Source organism: Prinia subflava, chromosome 4, assembly GCF_021018805.1.
Source record: "Prinia subflava isolate CZ2003 ecotype Zambia chromosome 4, Cam_Psub_1.2, whole genome shotgun sequence".
NCBI lineage: Eukaryota > Metazoa > Chordata > Aves > Passeriformes > Cisticolidae > Prinia > Prinia subflava.
In genome coordinates this window covers 64,074,911-64,096,233 of record NC_086250.1, presented here as the reverse complement: position 1 = coordinate 64,096,233, position 21,323 = coordinate 64,074,911, and the positions used below count along the sequence as shown (strand labels likewise).

Below are 21,323 nucleotides of genomic sequence, written 5' to 3'. Positions count from 1 at the left end.
CAGTGTATACTTAGATTAAATTCTAAGTGTTAAATAAATACAATTGCCCATCCCTATTACTGTCTGACATAGTATTTATGTCCTTTTCACAAAACAAAAAAGAGACCTGGATATGCTTGAACAATGTGTGGTATAATATTGTACTTTGGTGTACTCCATTTAGGTCAAAATATACAGAAATTTAGACAAAATATTCTTAGGTTCAGCTTCTCAGCTATTACATAGGCTCAGAATGAATCAATCAGGGTTTGATCACTGCCATTTCTTTAGTTTACTTTCAGAATAGTTCTCTTAGTTTCCTTTTAAAAACAAAACAATCAATCAAAAAAGCTGCATAATCTTATCTACTAGACAATGCCTGGAATTGTCTAAGTCTAGTTCAAAGTGACAAACTACTGATTATCAAAGGATGTCTTTCTAAGAAGTATAACAGACGTGATCTAGTACACAGGAGCAAGAAGAGAACACAAATCTGTTCAATTTGTATCTCTGCTTGAATTTATTAACAGGCTACAAGATACCTCCTCCAACAAAATTTATAAATTTATTTAATACGGAGAAGAGATTCAGGTGACACCATGTAAATGACTGCCCCCCTCTTCTGTAGTAGGAAAATAAATTATAAGGAAAATAAATGTAGTGCTTGAGTTCCTGATTTCAGATGCTGATGATTCTTATATTCACTGGGTTTTTTGGTTGTGTTGGAATGTTTTTCATTCTTCATTATATTATAGCCCAAAGAGTTAATTGTTTTGAGGTCTCACCAACTGCGCAACCTAAGCACCCAAAGTAGCTCTGTGTTGGTGCTAGTGCTGTGTTTAGTGTCTGCATAACTGGCAATATTATTGCATCGCTTTTGCTTTCATCTGTTTTGTTCATACATATATTGTTTATTCATCCCAGAAATTATCCATCTTCAGAAATAATTTTCATACTGTATCCTAAATTCTAAATTTATTAAATTTTATTTTAGATCACTTGGACATTTGTTAAAATATTCAGAATAGACACATAACTAAACAGGCAACTTCTCAAATGTATGTCAAACAAGAGATGAAGGCAAAAATACAAATTTACTGACTGTTGCAGCTATTCTGCATTCTAAATATGTCAAATACATAGTAACATTTTGGAATTTTACCAGAATCAGCTGATTCTTGGAGTTATGGGGGTCGATGTCTCTTTGGAGGACATAAAAAAGCTGACACCCCGATTTACGGTAAGCTGCTTGCAGTGGAGGTTTCTCGTAATGTATGTTTAATGTGGGATTTCTGTGCATGCTCTTTCATAAGTCATACAGCAATTACTGGATTTGAGTCAAAATCAGGCTTCTTTTCATGTATTCTTTTCTATTGTTGTGCATTTTCTGGTGGTTTTCTCTCCAGCCATGTGTGTTTCTGTCATGATGTGCTGTGTGAAATTCAGCTTTTACATTGGGGGATATATCACAAGTAATTATCTTCCTGTATCTTAAGGCACTGCTCTTAATTTAAGTGTTTGGTGCTTAATGTAGAGCACACAACCATTTCAGCTGAGAATATTTGCCATTTATCTAGGACCACTCTATAGAAAATTCCTTTAATATAGGTGTCTGTCTGTACCCTACTCTGTACAACTGACTTATTCATGTAGCTGCATAGCAGTGGAATTTTTATGAAAATAACTAGTGCTGTGGAAAACAAAAGCTGAGGAAGAAAAGGAACATCACAAGTTTGACTGAAGGCAAACTCAAAATCCTAGACTTTGAATGGAATAATCCCACACCACAGCTCAGGCTGGGACAGGCTGCCTCAAAGGGCAGGAGAGGGCCTGGGAGTTGTGCTGGAGAACATGTAAAACATAAGGTAGCAGTGTGCCCTGGCAGTGAAAACCAGCTGTGCTGTAAACATCCGCATCAGGAGTACACTGCCCAGATTTGATCTCCTCAGTTCAATAAATACTCTGAGGCCCAGTGCACAGCCACTGAGTTGGACAAAGGTCTGCAGTACCTGTACACAGGAAGAAGCTGAGAGAGAGAGATTTGGGGTGAAGAAGGAGCCTAAGGGTCAGCTAGTGGGAATTCTGTGGGAAATGGACCTTGACATTGCCTCAAAAAGGCCACCAGCATAGATGGGGCAATGGAAATTCCAATGGAAATTAAGGAAGAAGGAGAGCACCCAAAGGAGAGAAGGAGGCTACCCAAAGAGGTTTTAGAATTGCCACTGGAGTTGTTCAAAGACCTGCTGAAACCTCGTCCAACTTTGAAGCTGGACTTTATTTTTATGTTAGCTTTGCTTTCAGTGAAAGGTTGTACCAGCTGACCTTAGAAGTCTCACCAGCCTAATCATTCTCCACGTCTATGATCCTAAAAGAGTAAATATTAAGAAATTATCTTGTCTGTGTTAGTAATCCTGTACTTCATGATGCCTGAGGTGTGTGTTTTCCACAATGTGAGCATTTCTTGAAAATCATGAACTGCTCTTTCTTCTTTATTTAATACCATATAATGCTAAACTTCATTTCTTTCTTTCAGCTTTGTCCAAATGGATACTATTTTGCAATTGATCCTAATGGGTATGTGCTACTGCATCCAAATCTCCAACCAAAGGTATGAAACACCTTCTAATTTAGTTCTCTGTAATAAGGGGATATTGTCAGAAAAAATCAGAAACTAAAATTGCTGAAGGTATGAGACAGAAATAGGGAAAATTCTCAGTTTTGTGGGTGTTAGGAAAATCTGTATATATGTATATATGGCTTCATCCAAATCCACCAGCTTTGGCTTGTATTGAATTTGATTATTTAAAAAAGTATATTTAAATGCATATTTGTATATGTGAAGTGTTTTAATACACATATGAATATAAAAACAACTAGTGGTAGCTGTAATACCATTGTGAAAACAGTATAATAATTGTGAAAAATCTTGAAGCAAACTGAGGCGTTTTTGCGCATTTTTTTTTGTAATGCTTTCTCATTTAAAAGATTGAAATTTTCATACTTGCAAAACCAAAGAAATCAGAGGAAAACAATATATTTTACTTAATTTTTGTATTTATTTGTTTACTTATTTTCTGTTTACCAGATCTGAAACCTAATCTCAGAGTTGGGATGGATTTAGCTGAGCACCTCTTCCCAGAACAGTAGATTTTTAGTAGTTTAATTTGAGAAGAGTCTTTCATGTTTAAACACGAAACTGTTTTTCTGAATATGATTAGGACACAACTTTCATCCAATTTCAGGAAAATAGAAACCAAGTATTTCAGTTTGGCTCTTTATCCATTAGCTGTAGTCTTTACCTTGTGGAGAATCTTACATTGTCTCTATCTGCTTAAATAACTTGCCTCCTCGACTTTGATGAGAAATTTCAACATGAAGGGATTTTTTTTTATTTTTTAAATCAGAACTTTGATCTTGGTTTTAATGAAAGGTTTCTCCGTATGAAACAATCTTCTGTTTAGTGGACTTCTCAAAAATTCTCATAATTTAATTCCATGTTTTCAGTGAACTTTGTCTCTTGAATTCTTAAGGTTATATTACACAAAAGACAAAGTTAAAATAACTTTTTTAATTTTCAAGGACAGAAAAAGAAATTAAGAGTTCATCTACATATTTTAGTGATTATTTAATCCTTAAGCTGCGAGAAGTCAGCTATGTGAATATTTGAATTAATTTCCTCATGAAGTAATTAATACATTTGAAATCTTTTGCCATGTGTGTAACACAAGAATGAAAAAAGTGCTTCTGAAGAAGAGAAAAATACCTTGACTGGAACTATTAATGAGATATCCCTTTTGATTTATCTTGAAAGACACTTAAAAAAATAAAAAGGAAACCATGGAAAAGAAGGTTTTTATATAGTCTTCATAACTGAGCAGGACTTCAGTTTCTGGATATCTGCATTTGATTTTCATGTCTTAAAAAATGGAAGCTTTGATTTGATGATTTTTCTTGGTGAATTCTTCAGAGGCAAATACCCACATAATTACTGACCCAATGTTTTCTTAATTAGAGGTTCTTAGTAATTAGGTGAGGGTGATTGGCCTATTTATCATTCCCTTATGTATGCAAATTAAACTGTCTTTTCATTCACAGGAGTAATGTAAAAAAAGGAATGCAATATTCTTATTTTAGACCTAACCTTATGAGAAACTGATGGATATGGACTCTGTTCATCTCAGATGTTATCCTGCAGTGTTGCCTCACAACACTGAAGGATAAAAACCTTTGTTAAAACTCAGCTCATCCCAACTAAATGTAGGCAAACTGAGATGGATTATTAGGATACTAATTCTCATGGTTTCTCTGTGTAGTTTTCTTAAAAGGATATGGAAGTCCAGAGGTGCTTTCCCTTAATGCTCAAAAGTTTGATTTAGAGTATGTTTAACAGGTTGTTCTATAAGTAATAACTTTTATGTTGTAGAATAATGTCTAAATGTAATATTAAGCATTTGCATCATTATTGTTATTGTTGTTTACAACAGTTACACAGAGTAGACTTTCACTCCCAGTTTGTGTGGGGTGGTGCATGCTATTGAGACTGATACAAGAACTACAGTTTAAAACTAAGGTACATGACAAAGACAGATATGTTTAGAATTCATGGACTTTCTATAACATGTCATATTAATTTTAGTTGAACCTCCCAGTAGCTGTTAACTTATTAACAAACAACATCTTAACCCTCTTCACCAGCAATTTTTCAATAGTTGTAAACTAAAACATAACTACATCTTTACCTTTGAAGAGGTGAGGGTTTCTTAGACTTCCAAATCTTCCTTCTTTTGAATGTCTTCTGCTTTCCTCCTGCAAATCTGTTTCCTCAAATCACAACTGGTTCAACACAATTAATATTTTAAGAAATTGTTCTGAAATTTGTAAAGTTAAGTTGTTTGCACAACTGAGAAAAGTTAACAAACAACAAGTTCAAAAGCTTGAACTTATATTAAAATAATTTAAAACTTCTCCATCATGTTCTTATTTACTGAACTATATGAAAATTCTGCCAAAGCATAATGAGAATTTTTTTACTTTGCAGCTTAATATAGATTTAAACAGCTTAAACCATTTTTATATTTATTTAATTAGTTACATTTTTAAGTGGTTCATTTTATGTTTTATTGCAAATTTTCTTTGTGTGTGTCTGCATATGTGGATGTATTTTTCCAACTGTTATGGGAGAGAACAGGTGGATGAACCACCAAATAAACATAGTCATTGAAGTGAGTCCATTAAGCATGTGTCAACAAGCTTAATCTTGATTAGATTTTGAAAACAATAAATAGTTCTATTTTTCAATCTATTTGAAAGATTAGAATCCTTTTTCATTTTTAATATGTTTCTGATCAAAACCCATTTAATGATAGTCCTAAAACTCCATATGGGCCCAATATTTTTTCTTACTATTAAGGGTTGTTTAAGAAACTTAAGAGGAGCTGGGTTTAAGATCAAATATAAAAGTAAGCAAAAACTGAGCTATTCTCATTCTATATTTTATTCCATCAGAATATGTGGAAGGGAGGGCTCTCTCTTAATTTTATTCACATTAACCTATGCCTGATTTATGTTTTCCTGTCCAAAACCTGTGTGTAATTCTGGCAGGGAGCTCAGAGCTCATGATCAGGATGAGGGGTTGTCTCTGCTTGCAGTAGTAAACATGGACTGGACAGCACAGATGTCGAGAAAACACTTCCATTCTGTAAGCAGGCTGTTTACTAATAGTGTAAAATATAAATTACTGCTTTTTTGTTACTTCAGCAAATTGGTGTGGGCATACCCAAAGTTAAATTGAGAAAAAGGAGACCCCATGTACAGGTAACTTTGGATGGAGGTGATTAGTGCATTAGAATGCATAGACCTGGAAATATAATTAGAAAGCTTCTGCCCTGCTTACTATGAAAAATCTAACTAGAGATCTGTTTATTGTGACAAACAGCTTCCAAAGCATGAAGGTTGCATCCTTTCCTGTTTAAATAATAGAAAACATGCTATTGGCTGTAGTGAAGGGCATTCCATTAAATTATGGTGCTTTACTAATAGGTGCTAATTAGAGTCGTGCTGTAAAAATTCTTCTTCAGATGTTGAAATTCATTTGAAGACTGGAAATAAAAAGAGACTTCTTTTGCTGGCTTTGCTTGCATAAACCCAAAGTCAAGAAAAGATCAGAAGATAATTCTTGTGACTTTATTGCCAAGTTTTATTGTACAGTGTATGCTGTATAAAACTACAGAATATGAGTTGTTCAGTTTTTTTTTTTTTTTATTTTCCTAGGGAAGTTAGAGTAGGCAATATCTATATATCTATATATCTAAATATAGATATATCTATATATAGATATATCTATCCATATATAGATATTCCCTATATATATATGTATATATATATATACATATATATATAGGGAATATCTGCTATTTACCTGGATTTTTCTCAGTTTAGCAGACCCAACTGCACAGAATTAACTGCCCTTAACCTGAACAGGATAAGTAGTCTTGTATGTGTAATGCAATTCCTGAGAAGAAAACACTTAATGAAAACTTAAAAATCATTAAAGGAATAGATTAACCATGTAACTAGAAAACAGTAAACTTAAACACAGTATATCAAGTTTGATTCTTTACACATATGGAAATCTATAATACAAAACTTGTGGCCTGCATAGCAACACCAGTAAAGCATGATGTAAAATCCTGATCCAAGTCAGTGATTTCACCAAGTGTCAGGTGGCTGTGTTTATAACACGTGTAGAAGGCCACCTTGGGGCTGGGTTTTTGGTTTGTGCACTGGAGAAAGCAGCACAGAATCATAAAAAAATCTCAGTTTTCTTAGCACACCTGGCTCCTCAGCTTGCCATGGTGCGTTCTGGCTGCTGCTGGCTTTGCCTGGCAGTGCTTGCTGCCCAGGGAGGTGCAGCACTGGAAAGGCTCTGGGCTTCCATCCACTCCAGATGCTCCTGAGTTTACCTCTGTGGCCCAGGATTTTGCTGTGATTACCATCACTTCTTTCAAAGGCCTAATAGCCTTTGTCTTCATTAGTGCTGCAGGTATGAATAGGAACTAGGCTCCTGCAACACAGCAAAGAAAGTCAGCCATAGAATTAGTGAGAATACTGACCTCCCAAAAACACAACAACATTTATTTAACTTTTTTAATGTTGCTGCACCAGTTCTTTCTTTCTTTGTTTCCTTCATGAGTTGTCATTGAAATTATAGATCCTTGCCTTTATTTGTCCTGCTGAAAATGGATTGCAATCCTTTTGTTTGCATGCTTCATTGCTAGTGATTTACTTCTGTTCTGTTTTGTTAAGTTGTGCTGGTGAATGTGGTGATGGTGTGCTTATTCCAGTCATGTCACACCCATGACTGGATAAAGAGAAGAGCAAACTGAACTGTAAGTTTGTTTCTTCATGACTTAGAAAAAAAAAACACTAAATGGCAACCTTGGAAATAAAAATTATGGAGCCCAAATACTGGTGAAAACGTTCTTGGAAAGAGACATTGAGGGGGAAATAGTTTTCCATGTAAAGTACTGGTGTAGGAAGTTTCTGTTCTAATTTTTAGTGATTCTCTTTGTGCCTCAGGCACATCTCAGAATGTATTTATAGATGGTTAGGTTTTTTGCCTACTAAAAGTTATTCATAAGTATTATATAAGAAATATGAAGTGATACAAGTCTTAAAAAGAAGAACAAATGATTAATTCATATTTGAATTTTAACAGAATTAAAGTTTACTATTTTTGTCTTTGGGACTCCTTGACTATGACTAGCCCAGGTTATCATTTGAAATATTGACCTTGATTTGATGTGATGGCTTTTTTTTTTTTTTTTCCCATTTTTACCACTTATTTTCTTCTCTGTTCCTTTGTGTGTTGGAATGGAATGTGAACTTCATAAATGCCTCCTCTGCCATGCCAATGCCTTCATGCATGCTGTTTGGGTTTGACCATGCTATTCATTATCCATTGCATGTAAGATATGTAATTTTTTATTTATTTTTACATTTTAGCTTTTCGTTATTTATTTTGAGAGTGTGGATTTGTTGGGAGGGAAAAGCAATTGCATAGCAATAATTGGATAATTTTTAATTAGTACAGAGCATGCATTAATGCCATTATATCAAAGGTGCTAGTTTTATCTATCGTATATAAATAGAAATGCAAAAACTTTCCTGAGGTTTTCAGTAAATATTTTAAAGAAATATCCAGAATCTTTGCCTGCAATCTTTTCACGAAATGTTCTGTTCCTGAGAATAAATTTATGTTTTTTCCTCTTAGCAAGTCTTGTTAAGAACAAGAACGATTCCATATAGCCAGAGACATGTACCTTTTTTCCTCAAGAAAAGAAATTACTCTTTATTGGAACTATTCTATATTACAATCTTGAAAATAAGAGCTACTGTTAAGGTTTTACTACCCCAGACTGTTGTATGAAGGCTTGTTCAGGATATTACTTTCTCCCAGTACATACGTGAATTGTGAGGAAACATGCTTGCATTCCTTGACAGAGCAGTCACTTGTACATTTATCATGTAACTTTGCCAGGGAGTGCTAGAATAGGAGGAATATAATTGTAATTTTGAAGGAAGGGACTTTAGTCTACCCTGTATATGTTAGTACAAAAGAATTGCTGAAATCCCCCTTTTTTTTTTTTCATTTTCTACTCTGAACTATATAAATGTTTAAGTAATATATCCCCACACTCATTTGTCTAAAGAAATGTACTCACTTTTAGGGGGTGCATTAAATGACTACTGGGTGATGAGGATGGATGGTTTTTACACCACACACAATATAAAGTCAATGGGGCTTAGGCAGAATTGCCAGGAAAACGGTTGGGTTCCCAACAACTCATATGGAAGATGAGCCAAGTAAATGCAGACTGCAACTGAGAAAGGAGCAGAGGCTGGGGGGTGGTGTGATCTTGTTCAGCAGAGCTACAGCAGACTTCCAGCACTCCTGAGGGGCCAGGGTTATTACAGATGTAGGTCACCTAAGTTCTCTGTGCTCCAGAGTTGAGGGTTGACATCCTCAGTGCTCCTTAGGTGTGGAAACTTTTGGGTTTCAGTATTTCTGTGCTACAGGTTTTCATCTTCTAAACTGAGATAACAGTATTGATGTCAAGAGAAGTGCTGTAATGCTGACAATAAAAGTGAGGTTTATTTTTTATAAACCCCAAATGAATTGCTGTAATTGCTTCCTTTTGGAATCTTGAACCATAGTTAATTCCACCTCATATCAGCAAGTCTGTTGTCTGCTCGTGGTAAACTTGCAAAGAGTACAGTTGCCCAGCTTAGTGACTGGGTGGAAAACTCTCCCAAATTTCTGTCTCCCTTCTTGGAGGCAGGACATCAAGTGAGAGATTCATATCCTCTGCTTCCTCTGATTCCCCTGAAACCAGTACAGTCTGTGATATACCAGGAGAAGGAGAAGCAGCACCTCAGCACGAGCCCCATATATGACAGGCTGTGGACAGACACTGGCAATTAGTGTTAATTAGATTTTCACTTACCCAATTAACCTCTCTATCCAACAAAATAAAATAAATAAGAAAGGGCCACTAGTAATGCTACAAGAGATTAAAATAGATGGGTAAGTAAACTAGTCATGCAGGCTAATTTGAAATTAAGGGATTAGAGTGGTTTGTAGTATTACAGTACTCTGTCTTTATTATTTGATCATTTAATATCTTCTGCTTCAGAATCCTAAATCCCAGGAACCTGTTACGCTGGATTTTCTAGATGCTGAATTGGAAAATGATATTAAAGTTGAGGTGAGATTACCTGGTTTCTTAGTGCCTGTTGCTGCTATTCTTTCACCACAGCAAATAACTGCAAAGCAATAAATGTTCTAGATTTCCAATTGGAATCTATTTCAATATAAATCTGAATTTTAAACTTGTTAAGATGATGACTTTATAGAGATGAAGTTATATTTAGACAAATACAATACCAGCATTATTTACAGGAAAGGGCAATGCATTATATTCCTCTCATTTTGAAAAACACTGTGATTGCTACTTAAATTCTTCTTCATGAAGTAACAATTCCTGTGAAGAAAGCAAAATTATTTTTTTTAATAGAATACTTTTTAATAGAATATTAAACAATTACCTGAAGTATTTTAAAAGTATTTCCTTTTCTCTTATTAATGCAAAACTGTTCCTGTGTCGAGAAGGAGAACTGAGAAACAAAGTTCAGTGTAGACAACAGATTCATTCCTCTGTATATTTTTCAGTTACTGATTTTGTAATACATTCCGGAATGATAACTTTTTAAAATAATTAGTTAGTTTTCTGAAATCAAATGAAAGCCTGTAAAACATTGCACATTTTTAACATATTTCTGCACTGCAATTGTTCTTTTATAGTGACAGTAATCAGCCAGCCTTGGCATCTGTTTAATTCTGCCTTAAATTTCTTTGAAATGGCTGCTTCAGAGGGGAGTTACTCTTGAAGTGGTACAAAAGTGTTTCTGTGAATCAGTGCTGCTACCTGAGTCACACAGATGTGCTGGGAGGCGCAAGAAATGCCAGACAAAATTCCTTTTCAAGCACACACAATTCATTCTCTCTCTGTCAGTGCCCAACATCAAGGAGTTTTATGGCATGCTCTTACCATGCAAAGTGTACCAGAACTGTTGCTTCATAACTCCACTGATTCAGTTTATATAGTCAGTATATATTTGCATAAACCAAATTCTAATTGGAAAAATCTGAAAACTGTAAACAAAATTATTGTAAGAGTTGTGACTTCCATTTGCATTAGCTTTTTCTGTGTTTTCATGAAATATTTTGATCACTTGAATGATTATTCATGTTATATGCAACACCTACACTTTTTCTTTTTTTATTTCACATTTTTCTTCCTTGCCAATAGATTCGGAAAAAAATGATAGATGGAGAAAGTGGAGAAAAAACATTTGAAACACTGGTCAAGTCTCAAGATGAGGTAAGATACAAACCCAAAGAGTTACATTTACAGGAATAAACCAAACCAGAAAAATAATGTGAAATGGTGAAATGCTGGGATGTTCATTTTGTAATGACAATTTGTACCATTTTTTTCCCTCTAGATTTGCTAGTTTTACTGTCTTATAGTAAAAAATAATGTACTTAGGAAAAAAAAAAGAATTGTTTTGTTTCTCGGTTTCTTTGGTGCATCATTAATCAGGCAGTTGTTGATGAGGTCTTACACTCTGTTCAACAGGAAATGGACCCAGCCTACTTCTGTGCATGAATTCCAAAACAAAGTGCTTAATTTGCTTGCGGAGATGTGTGAGAATGGGTTTGGTAGTTTATATTGTGGTTGAACGGGAAGAAAGTTGTGAGAAAAAATAATAAAGTAACATTTTTATGCCATAAATGAAGACTCTTTCAGATAGCCAAATTCATCTTACAGTTCTATCACATACTTTCTGAACAGCTTGTTGAGTTCTTTATTTTCTCGTCCAAAATACTTACTCCTAATAAACATTGCTACTGTTTTCTCTAATAAGCAGACATGTTTCCTAGCAATAGGAAAGACTCAGATTTGATATGGGTCATTGCATGGGTGCTCTCCTTCTTGGGGACTCAGTGACAAGAAATCATGACTGGAAGGGGTTCTGGCCAGAGTAAGCCCCACAGTTACAGTTCCACAACAGCTTTTTGAAACTCTTTTGTTCTCAACATGTCAGTTTGAAGATATCTAATTTGATGACTTAGCAGACACTGCACGACCCATATAGATAAGCTCACTGTAACAATACTTAGAATTGCTTACATTTAATTCATACTGGCTTTCCCCTCTTCCCATATTCTTCCAGAGACCTGGATCAGCAGTGCCCTTGCCCCATTTACTGTTATGTTCTTTCTCACAGTAAAATGCTAAAACCAAGCTTTAAAACACTGCTTTACAATCTCTGGGTAAATCCTACTGTGTGAAAAAAAATTTGTTTTTTTCCTGAATGGTTCCACTGTTGGAGAATGGTGCACAAATAGGTGTTTTCTGGGGCAGACAGGCTCAGCCCCAGTGGATGCCAGTTCTACCCCCTCACCTGTGTCAGGAGCCCATGCTGTTTAGAAAGCCACCAGTCTGTTCCCTTAAGGGAAACTGGGTCATTCCTGCCCCACTGTCAGAGAGTTCAAAGTCCTGCTGACATCTGAGTTGAGGATAAACTGCTACTGAAGGAAGAGACTTCATGCTGGGACATTTTCAGATTTATGTTGGTTTTTTTTTAAGGAGTGCCTTTCCAGGTCTGTGGATGAAAATGGCTCTGTGTAGGTGGTTAGAAGAGGGAGGGTTAGAAGGTCACAAAAATGCAGTAACACGATAAGGGTTGTACAAGAAATTGGATTAATGGCAAAAATGTTGAAGAGATTTCAGGCTGTTTGTTCATTTCTCAGGTTCTGTGCTACAAAAAACCTGGAACAGTTGGTCATGCAACTCTTTGCCCAAAGAAAGAGGGAGGGAGGTATTGCAAATGCTGAAGTCAGTTACAGTATCTGGGCAGGAGGGAGGATGTCACATCCCTGGGTGCATGAGAATGTGCCAGTTCCACACAGCCCAGACCACAATCTGTGATGGAATAAAATATCCCAAGCCTTTGATCCCAAAGGAAATTAATTATCCTCACCTTCCCTTGCAAGCACGGCCCAAGATTTCTTCCTCTACCCAGACCTCTCTGAGAGAAGAAAGGAGCAGCCAGAGCTGGCTGGCTATGCTGACTGCTTCCAGCCATTGCACCCTCCCAGCTGCAGGCTGCTGGAACCAGCCAAAAGCTGCTTTAAACCACGGCCACGCATGAGCCATGCATCACTTAGCACTTGATAGCTTCATATATTTTCTTAGGAAAAGGGCTGATGTGGTCGGTTGCTCTGAACTGACAGTTGCAGTCTTCAGGCTTAAAATTTATGCTCTTTTTGTTTTGCTTTTTGGTTTAGGTTTGCATTGCTTTCCTTTTGTGTTGCAGCTGGCCCCAGCAGTGTCTTGGGAGATGACTTCATACGGCAGCACAGAGACTGGACTTGTAGCAAATGTGGGTGGGGTGCACTGGAGTCTCCCAAGGCCTCAGGGGCTTTCCAAGGAACAGAGGAGATGCCATAGGAACAAAAGCATTGCCACATTCGGCAGCAGGGGTGGGCAGCAGTGCAAATTGGAGGGTCACAAAAGCTGCAGTAGTGTGTGAGCTCCTTGGCAGGGATCGGCTGGGGGTGGGATGGTCTCAGACCGCCCACTAAGGACGTAGGCAAAGGTAGATGGGAGCTGAGGATGTGTTATCTGCTGGGTGATCTTCAAAGGGAGCTTTCAGCTAATTTGCTTTCAAGCACTCTGACAGTGCTGGTGGCAACAGGATTTAATTACAGCCCAGTTCTTCTCTTCCCTCCCCTCCCACCTTGGGCTCTGTTTTTCTCTTGTGGAGGTAGACATGTGTGACCAGTAACACTGGAGATACTGACAGCACTATGTTTAAGTGACTAGTTTTAGCCTGAAGTACACATTAAGTATAAATAGGCTTCTATACAAATCTCTTCAACGATCTTTTTACCTTAAATATAAAATATATCAGGGTACTGGATACTGTTATATGCATCTCTTTCTGGTTATATCTTTTTTTTTCATTTTCTTTCAAAAATGACTATTAAATTATTTATACTGTCATGCTGTACTGAAAAGCAGCAGCCAGGTAATGAGAAGATTTCAATTTATTAATGTCATATGAGTCACCTCTTTTCCACAGCCATGGTAATTTTCCCACTATGCTTTTACCACAGGGAAAGAATGACCCTAGAGCTATACCTGTGATACCTTTCACCAGTGTTTGCAATGTTGCAGTGCAGCAGCTATACAGTCTTCATTGCTGGCATACTTACAAAGATCTGATTGTAAAGCAATAATATGTTGCAGCTGGCATAATCTTATCGTTTTCAAAGTGGAAAACTGAGTAAAACTATGTCAGCCAGGTGGATTCATGATTAAATCTGTGGGGAACTGTGGGACTGTGCCTATCATGCTATTTTTCATACCACAAGAAAACAAATGGTAAAGATTATCCTAATGTATTAAGCTATTTAAAAATAAACATTCATTTCAATGGTAAATTTTTTCCCAAATTCAAGACTTTCCTAATGAGATTAGAAACACATGTTAAGTTTAGCAGGGGGTGTCTATACAATCAGAATTACCAGGCTGTGCCTGTAGTTATGATTCAAATTTAAATGCATTAAGCCAGTGGTGCTGTGTCCTGAAAGGACAGGCTCTGGGTGTTTTTGTTTTTTAAGATTTACCTACAAAGTTTTTTTGTAACTGAGAGGGGGTTTTGTTTGTTTGTTTGTTTATCTTTTCATAGTTTACCTGCAAAATGATACATAAAAGAGAAAGCATTTTGTATTAAATTTAAATCACATAGATAAAGGTTTGCATAGGTCTGGCTGATGTGAAAATTACAAGTCAGGTTTGTCTGATTTTATTTAAATTTAAATTTTGCTAATTTTCAAGAAAAAATGTATGGTTGATTCTTTTGCAAAACATAAGTTTGGAAAATATTTAAGGAAAGAAGTTGCAGCTCAACCCATTACTTTAGCAAAATAATAAATAGAAATCCAACAGATTTGTACTTGACTCTACACAGGATTTCTCAAAGACAGGGCACAACTATTGAAGCTCCTTAGTTTAATAATTTAATTTTTCACCAATATCTCTTTGTAGAGGTATATTGATAAAGGAAACAGAACGTATACATGGACTGCTGTGAATGGCACTGATTACAGGTAACTAATTTCTGTTTGTTGACTTCCTTTGTTTATCTAAGTGTCCTTTTGGTTAATTTTGGTTAATATTTTTAGCATTACACTTTCTATACTAGCTAAGGTGACACTGGTGTATATATTATTTCAAATTCATTTAAGCACACAGCATTGTAGAAGCATTAGAAAGAATGTTGAAACATTCCTTAACATTACCCAGAACAAGTAAAAGTTTTCCAAGTCTCAGAAAGTTAAACTACTCTAGTTCAAAACTACATGGTGTAAATATTGAGTCAAATTTTGACCAACAGTCTATTTCTGTTATGGTGAATTACAGTAGTCCTCAGCCAAGTTGGATCCCAGTTTCTGTTGTCTTCTGCACAGGTGTACAGTCACTGAGAATGCAAACATTAATTTGAGTGTAAAACCAAACAAATTGGTTTTAACAGCAGAACATAAACCTAGGGTCTTCTATTCACTATCCCATTTTGCTGCTGAACTGGCTCTCTCTTTATACTCTGTAAGAAAAGGAAGTTTTTATCAAACTGCCATCTGGCAATCACTAGAGAAATACATTTGGTTTACACAACTTCTTAATTCTGTCTGAGCTTCCTGGCATGAGATACAGCAATAAATCCTCAGAGTATCCTTGCAGAAAACCTATTAAACATAAAATTATAGATTTTAATTAGCAATTTCTGCTAGCAGTAACTGTTAATGACAGGTAAACTGCCACTGATTTCCCTAGAGTAGAATTGGTAGACTGCTATTACTAAATATTCAGCAATCTCACTCATATTCTGTACAAATGGCAAATGTGTCATTAAAGGTCAGCTCATTTATGGCTCAACTGTACAACATTTTTAACGTTAATTTCATCATCTCTTCATTAGGAGCTGTTGCAGTTCTGCATGGAGGAAATCCAAGTGTAAAAATTAAGGATGCTACTTGGGAGTTGATGATACCTATTTAATGATTACTCATACCTCCTGTCCTTTACATACATTTTTAGAACTGAACTCTTCCACATTTGTGTAGAATTTAGCTGCAAAAAGAATTCCTACATATTTTGAACAAAAATAAGTATAATATAAAAGAAAACATTGCAGATGCTCTGCAAATCTAAAAATATTATTGCACAATTATGTTCAATAGTTGTTAGTGGTGACTGCATGATTAAAGAAAAATTTTGGGGGGATCCTGAATGTAATGTGAATGCAAGTATTGCCAGATGGATTTCCTGGAGAATATTGATCACTGTTTTTATAGTGAGAGTCTTTCATTATATGATGTGTGCAAATCAGCCCAGTGCTGAGTGATATTTTTGCATTCAGTGATCACCATGACATGTTGTATTGGGATGTTAAATGTATCAGAGGAAAACATAAAAATCATGCATTTCTTATTTGCAATTATTTGGAAATTCCTTGCTTATCTACTAAAAAAGTATTTAAAAGTGTAAATAAGAATCAAAATAAACACAGGGACCCTCAGGATTGACATAAAAAGTACTTGTGTCTGTTACTAAGTGTGAGGCTTGTATATCACTGTGTGCCTGCCTCATCTCGTGACAGTCCAAATTCCAAAATTGTTAATGACTTTCCAAACACAAAGAAGCTGAATCTGGAGAGCTGCTGCAAATAATATAATTGCTTTACTCTTCTCATTTCTGTTGCAGTTTGGCACTGGTGTTACCATCATACAGCTTTTATTATATTAAAGCCAAAATAGATGAACCAATAATTCAAGCCAGATGTAAGTACTGTAAAGATTCCCTGGTTTTGTCTGATATTGCCAAGTCTCAGATTCACTTAAAAAGCAATGTTTGAAATTCATAAATTTGGTGGAATTCCCTGATGTTATCATGATGTACCCAAAATCTTCAGCAATGATTCTAACCCGTTGTAACATCTGAGGTGTGAGAAATATTCTATAAAAATAGAATATGTCAGTTCCACTGACAATCCCTACCCCTTGCTCTGTGCCTGTAGAATCATTGCTTTGTGTATCCTCTATTGCTGTCATTTTAAGGGTCTGGATACTATTTTTTTCCATTCTATTAGTGAAATCTAGTGATACAGACTGTAAGAGTAAAGCTCTTTTTTTTTTTTTTTTTTTTTTTTTTTAGTTACTTTATAATATTTAGCAAATGATTTCTGCTAGAACAATATGAAAGCCCTGTTTGGTTTGGGTTGCAGTTAGGTTTTTATTTTGCATTTTACAAATAGTTTTAGTGGGTGTTTGCATGGTATTTTTAGATTAGATTGATTTCAAACCATTTACTGATTCCAAAGTGATAGATGAATATTATACTTGTCAGTATTCAAAGGTTTTTTGTTTATTAGCTTAACTTTAGTCTAAGTAGTACACAAATCACAGTGTTTTAACTTCATCCAGGTCTTATGATAAATTTAGAACAAGTATGTAGTTAAATAGAAAGTTTGAAAAACACAAAAAAACCTTCAGAGAAGCATAGATACTGTTTAGAGAAACTTGGTTAGCACTACATCACTCTCTTCTACCATTGCTCCCCCACATGAAGAAGAATATAGCAACTTCTAATAATCAGTGATTTATTTTGTAACTTTTCCCAATACTGAGTACTTTAAAAGTAAATTTTTAAGCAGAGAGTATGATTCTCTCGATGGAATAGATCATCTAGTTTTGTACTTATATCAATAAAACCTGCAAAACAGACCCTTGAAATAGCCACAGTGTATAGAAGGTACTGAGAAATAAGTGAGAAGAACCTATTCTTCAGTCTTCAGAGATGTTTGTCTCTTTTTTCCAGACTACAGCTGTGTGTAAATTGAACCTTTGAATCTATGTACAATATTTTTATTCAAGGGGCTGTTTGAATAAAATATTGGTTTGTGACCCCTTGTGCTTTACCCTGTTTTTTTCTGTTTCCCTGCTTTCTCTTTCTGATGGATAGCGCCATCCAAAAAGGGCAAGTATATTCTTGTTGCTCAATTTCCTTCTGTTTACTGCAGTTGATATTTTTCACTTCTATTTCTATTCCTACTGGATATTCTCCTCTGTATTCCTCATCTCAGGATTTTCTTCATGATCATTGGGTACCATAGCAATAGAAAGGGAAAAACAAAAGTGAAGTATTTTTCTGTTTTCATGCACATTTCAATATTTGCGAATCTCTAATCCTTCTTTGTCTGCTCCTATCAGTGTTCAATGATATCAGCTATTAAAGCCATTTTTTCAGTAGGATTTACAGTGCTACTACAATTGAGTTTGTTGAACTTTATTGCAGAAAATATTAGGAGCATTTTTCTTCATGTTCTAACAATTCAGCATAACAAATATTTATTAGCAGCAGAGTCTACTTGTAGTGAAAGTATCTCATTTGTTTTCATATTGCTACACCAATTAAATGTCCCCCTTAAATAAATTATTGGGTATTATCTTATTGTTGCCAGTTGTATGTTGTATATAATAATCAAGTAATTTCTTCCTATGTTGTGAAATACTGAAAAGCATAGAATTAATTAGGGGGAAAATGTCTCAAACATTTCTTTCTAAATTCATGGATGCATGTAAAAGTTAGTCAAATATTTTGAGAAGAGAAACAATGGCAAAAAAATCCAGTTTATTTACTCGGTGTTTACTCTTCATCTTTTTAGTTTCAGAATCACTGAAGCTTGATCGTTCTGATGAAGCTGGTTATACGTTTTTAGCACCCAGGTTGGTTGATTTCCCAGTAATAAGTGTTGTTTCAGCCTCTGATCTGGTTATTGGCACATGAAAAAAACAGAATTGACCAATCAACCTTCATTTGGTAAAAAAATTATCAGTCTTTTTTGATATGGGACATAAATAACATCTTCAGGCTCTGATTTCTGCTCATATTAGTCAGAGAACTGTAAAAACCAATATTGATATTTAAATGGAAAACTTATTCATGTCTAGGCATTTCTTGTGGTTCTGACTTCTAAGATTTTACAGCTATTTTTAAAATAGGTTTCATAATACTTACTGCAACATGTTTCCCAAGTTCAAGACAAAGGGTTTCAAAGCTCTCTCTTACTTAAGTATTAGTTAATTTTCAATTAATTGAACATAAAATGTATTAATTCATTGAAATTTTATTAATTTCATTAGTTCCCTGAGGGTTTTTAATGTAAAATTCTGCAGTTCTTGCTTCCTTTTTAAAATTATGTTTGCAAGGGAAATGTGATGTGATAAAGACTTCCGAAAAATTAAATTCCTTTAGAAGATAGTTATGATAAATAAAGTAAATTCTGTACAGTTGGGATCAATTGAGAATTGTTGCATTATTTTTTATCTGATAAGTTTCTGTATACTTTTTAATTTTGATTAATAAATCTATTTCTATTAATAGATTGATTTATATAAAGTCTTTTCTTTTAAAATGTATCCTAGCTTAACTGTTTAATATTTCTGAAAGACTGAAGTTATTGAGAATTAATTGTACCAATTAGCAGCTTCCAGTAATTCACTGCTGTCCTACATGAACAAAGTTTGTTTGATATGTAGCTCAGCTTAAATGTGAATATTGATATAGTAAGGTAAATTCTGCCTGTGGTATTTCTGGATTATGGTAAGGTAAATAAAGGGAAATAAGATATCTTAATCATATGAAATACTTGAACAGACTCCTTTTGTGTGTAAAATTAAATTATATAAAAGCTCATTTTAAAAAGAGAGCCCCCTGCTTTACTGCTAAACACTCCACATTTTAATTAAAGTTGTTTAATGCCACTCACCATATAATATTTGCCTCCAAAATGCCCAGTGACTTTCATTTTGCTTGCTTGCATTCAGTGAATTGCCCAATGACAGATTGCTTTATTACATTATGTAAGGGACAGGAGTTTACTGTTTATCTGTTCTGCATATGTCACAACAAAGGGTTTTGTTAATATGTTCATGTGGTTTGTGCTCTAATGCAATTGATTTAAAACTTCTCAGAGGATATGACCTTAATCTATAAATCTGGTCCTAGTTGAGTGGCTGTGTTTCACCAGCAGTCCAGGTACTTTCCAGTACAGTTTAACCCAGGAGCAATTTAAATTCACTGAGCATACTTCTAGTGTACAGACTATGATCTCCTAACATGTCCTACACTACTCCTGTTTTTTTCTGGGAATCTATGCCCTATTTCATGCATGCAATTTTCTTACAGTCTGAATCTTAATAAATGCTTAGGCAGGTGTTTTAACACCTTATTTCCTGTAAATGTGTGAAATAATTGATATGGTAGTCATTAAATACTGATCGTGGCAGCCAATTGACACAGTAGTACCAGCTACTTAATAATAGCTGTACAAGCCTGCTCGGACTTCTAAATTGTCTGCTTTAGTAGCACAAGAATAAAAAGAGAAGACTGATGTTTTGTTGTTTTTCAGAGAGTACTGTATTGATGTGAAAAAATCAGAAAACAACACTGAATTTCTATTAAATTTCACTGAATTTATTGACAGAAATACTCCAAGCAGTTCATCATGTAAGTACACTTCTCACCTTAGGAAAATTCCTTCTCATGGTTGAGAGTTCATGCTCAAATTCTATGGGTTTTTGTTTTAGTAGAAATGTATCTAATGTCGGGATTTTCTATCCAAGGGAGAGAGTATAAAATTAGCTTTCAAGTTTCTGTCTTTATGTAAGAAAGTATGTAGGGCATTATGAATCCCGTGTTTTTCATAATTCCTCTCAGCATTTTGCTCAAGCATCAAATAACTACTGGTTCATTTCAATACACTCCAAATATTTTTGAGTTTATATTCCTTCGCTTGAGCTTAGCAGCCAAAGTCTCAAACATACTCAAAACCTTGTAATGAAATCTTCAACCTGCTTTCTTGTCATTTTATTCCAAAATAAGTAAAGAAAAGATGTCCAAGACCGAAATAACCAACAACAAGATTAGAAGAGAAGGAAGTTATTTTGCTGGTTCACAAATTGGTTAAAGAGATCTCACTTGGGCTTGAATAGCTTAAGACTCCAGATCCATGTAACTGCTGCAGTGGAGCACTGGGCTTTGGGAAGGGATTAATTCATATTTTGAGATTGGGCCTTAACCCCTATTTAGAATAAATGAAGAGTTATTACAATCAGTAAGGTATTAAAGCCTTGTTCTCAAGAAAAAAATCTCTGCTAGACCATGTAACTGAAGGAATGTCCACTTAGATACAACATCTTCTCACAAAAGGATATTTTTGTGTGCATGTTGTGGGTGTTCATTTAATAGAGTGATCTTACTCACTGATACATTGCTGACTGACTGAATTTCCATTTAAGTACCTTGACTCAGTCTTGGAAATGAAAACATTCACCTCCAGAGATTAAAGCAATTAATGATAATTTCATTAAATTCAATTAAAAAAAAGAAAATTCTTGTGTAATATTCACTACAAGCAAATATTAAGGACATATTTAGTGTTCCTGTAGTATACAGTAGTGCTTAGTAAGTAATTATTCTAAAATGTTATCTACTTATTGCTGTATTTCAGTTTGGAATATGCAGCTTTTTTTTCTTTCTTTCTTTCTTTTTTTTTCCAAATAATTAAGTTACTCTAAAAATAGTCTCCTTAATAAGTAAACAGTGTTAACTAAAGGACTGAGTGGCTGTAGAAATTATCTCAGCTAAAAA

General features: G+C 35.0%; 1 protein-coding gene across 3 annotated transcripts in view; it reads left to right on the top strand.

Moving 5' to 3' along the window:
• CACNA2D1 (calcium voltage-gated channel auxiliary subunit alpha2delta 1) overlaps window positions 1–21,323 on the top strand; it is a 359,015-nt gene that overhangs the window by 310,478 nt on the left and 27,214 nt on the right. The window contains exons 17-24 of one of the 3 annotated variants that reach the window (XM_063396985.1): window positions 1,145–1,219; window positions 2,513–2,587; window positions 9,690–9,746; window positions 10,851–10,922; window positions 14,661–14,722; window positions 16,377–16,453; window positions 18,337–18,397; window positions 20,083–20,180. In XM_063396985.1, coding sequence (XP_063253055.1) covers window positions 1,145–1,219; window positions 2,513–2,587; window positions 9,690–9,746; window positions 10,851–10,922; window positions 14,661–14,722; window positions 16,377–16,453; window positions 18,337–18,397; window positions 20,083–20,180 — 577 coding nt within the window. Of the gene's footprint in view, window positions 1–1,144; window positions 1,220–2,512; window positions 2,588–4,463; window positions 5,367–9,674; window positions 9,747–10,850; window positions 10,923–14,660; window positions 14,723–16,376; window positions 16,454–18,336; window positions 18,398–20,082; window positions 20,181–21,323 lie in introns of those variants that run through there. The other 2 variants (XM_063396984.1, XM_063396986.1) reach the window with 2 other exon arrangements.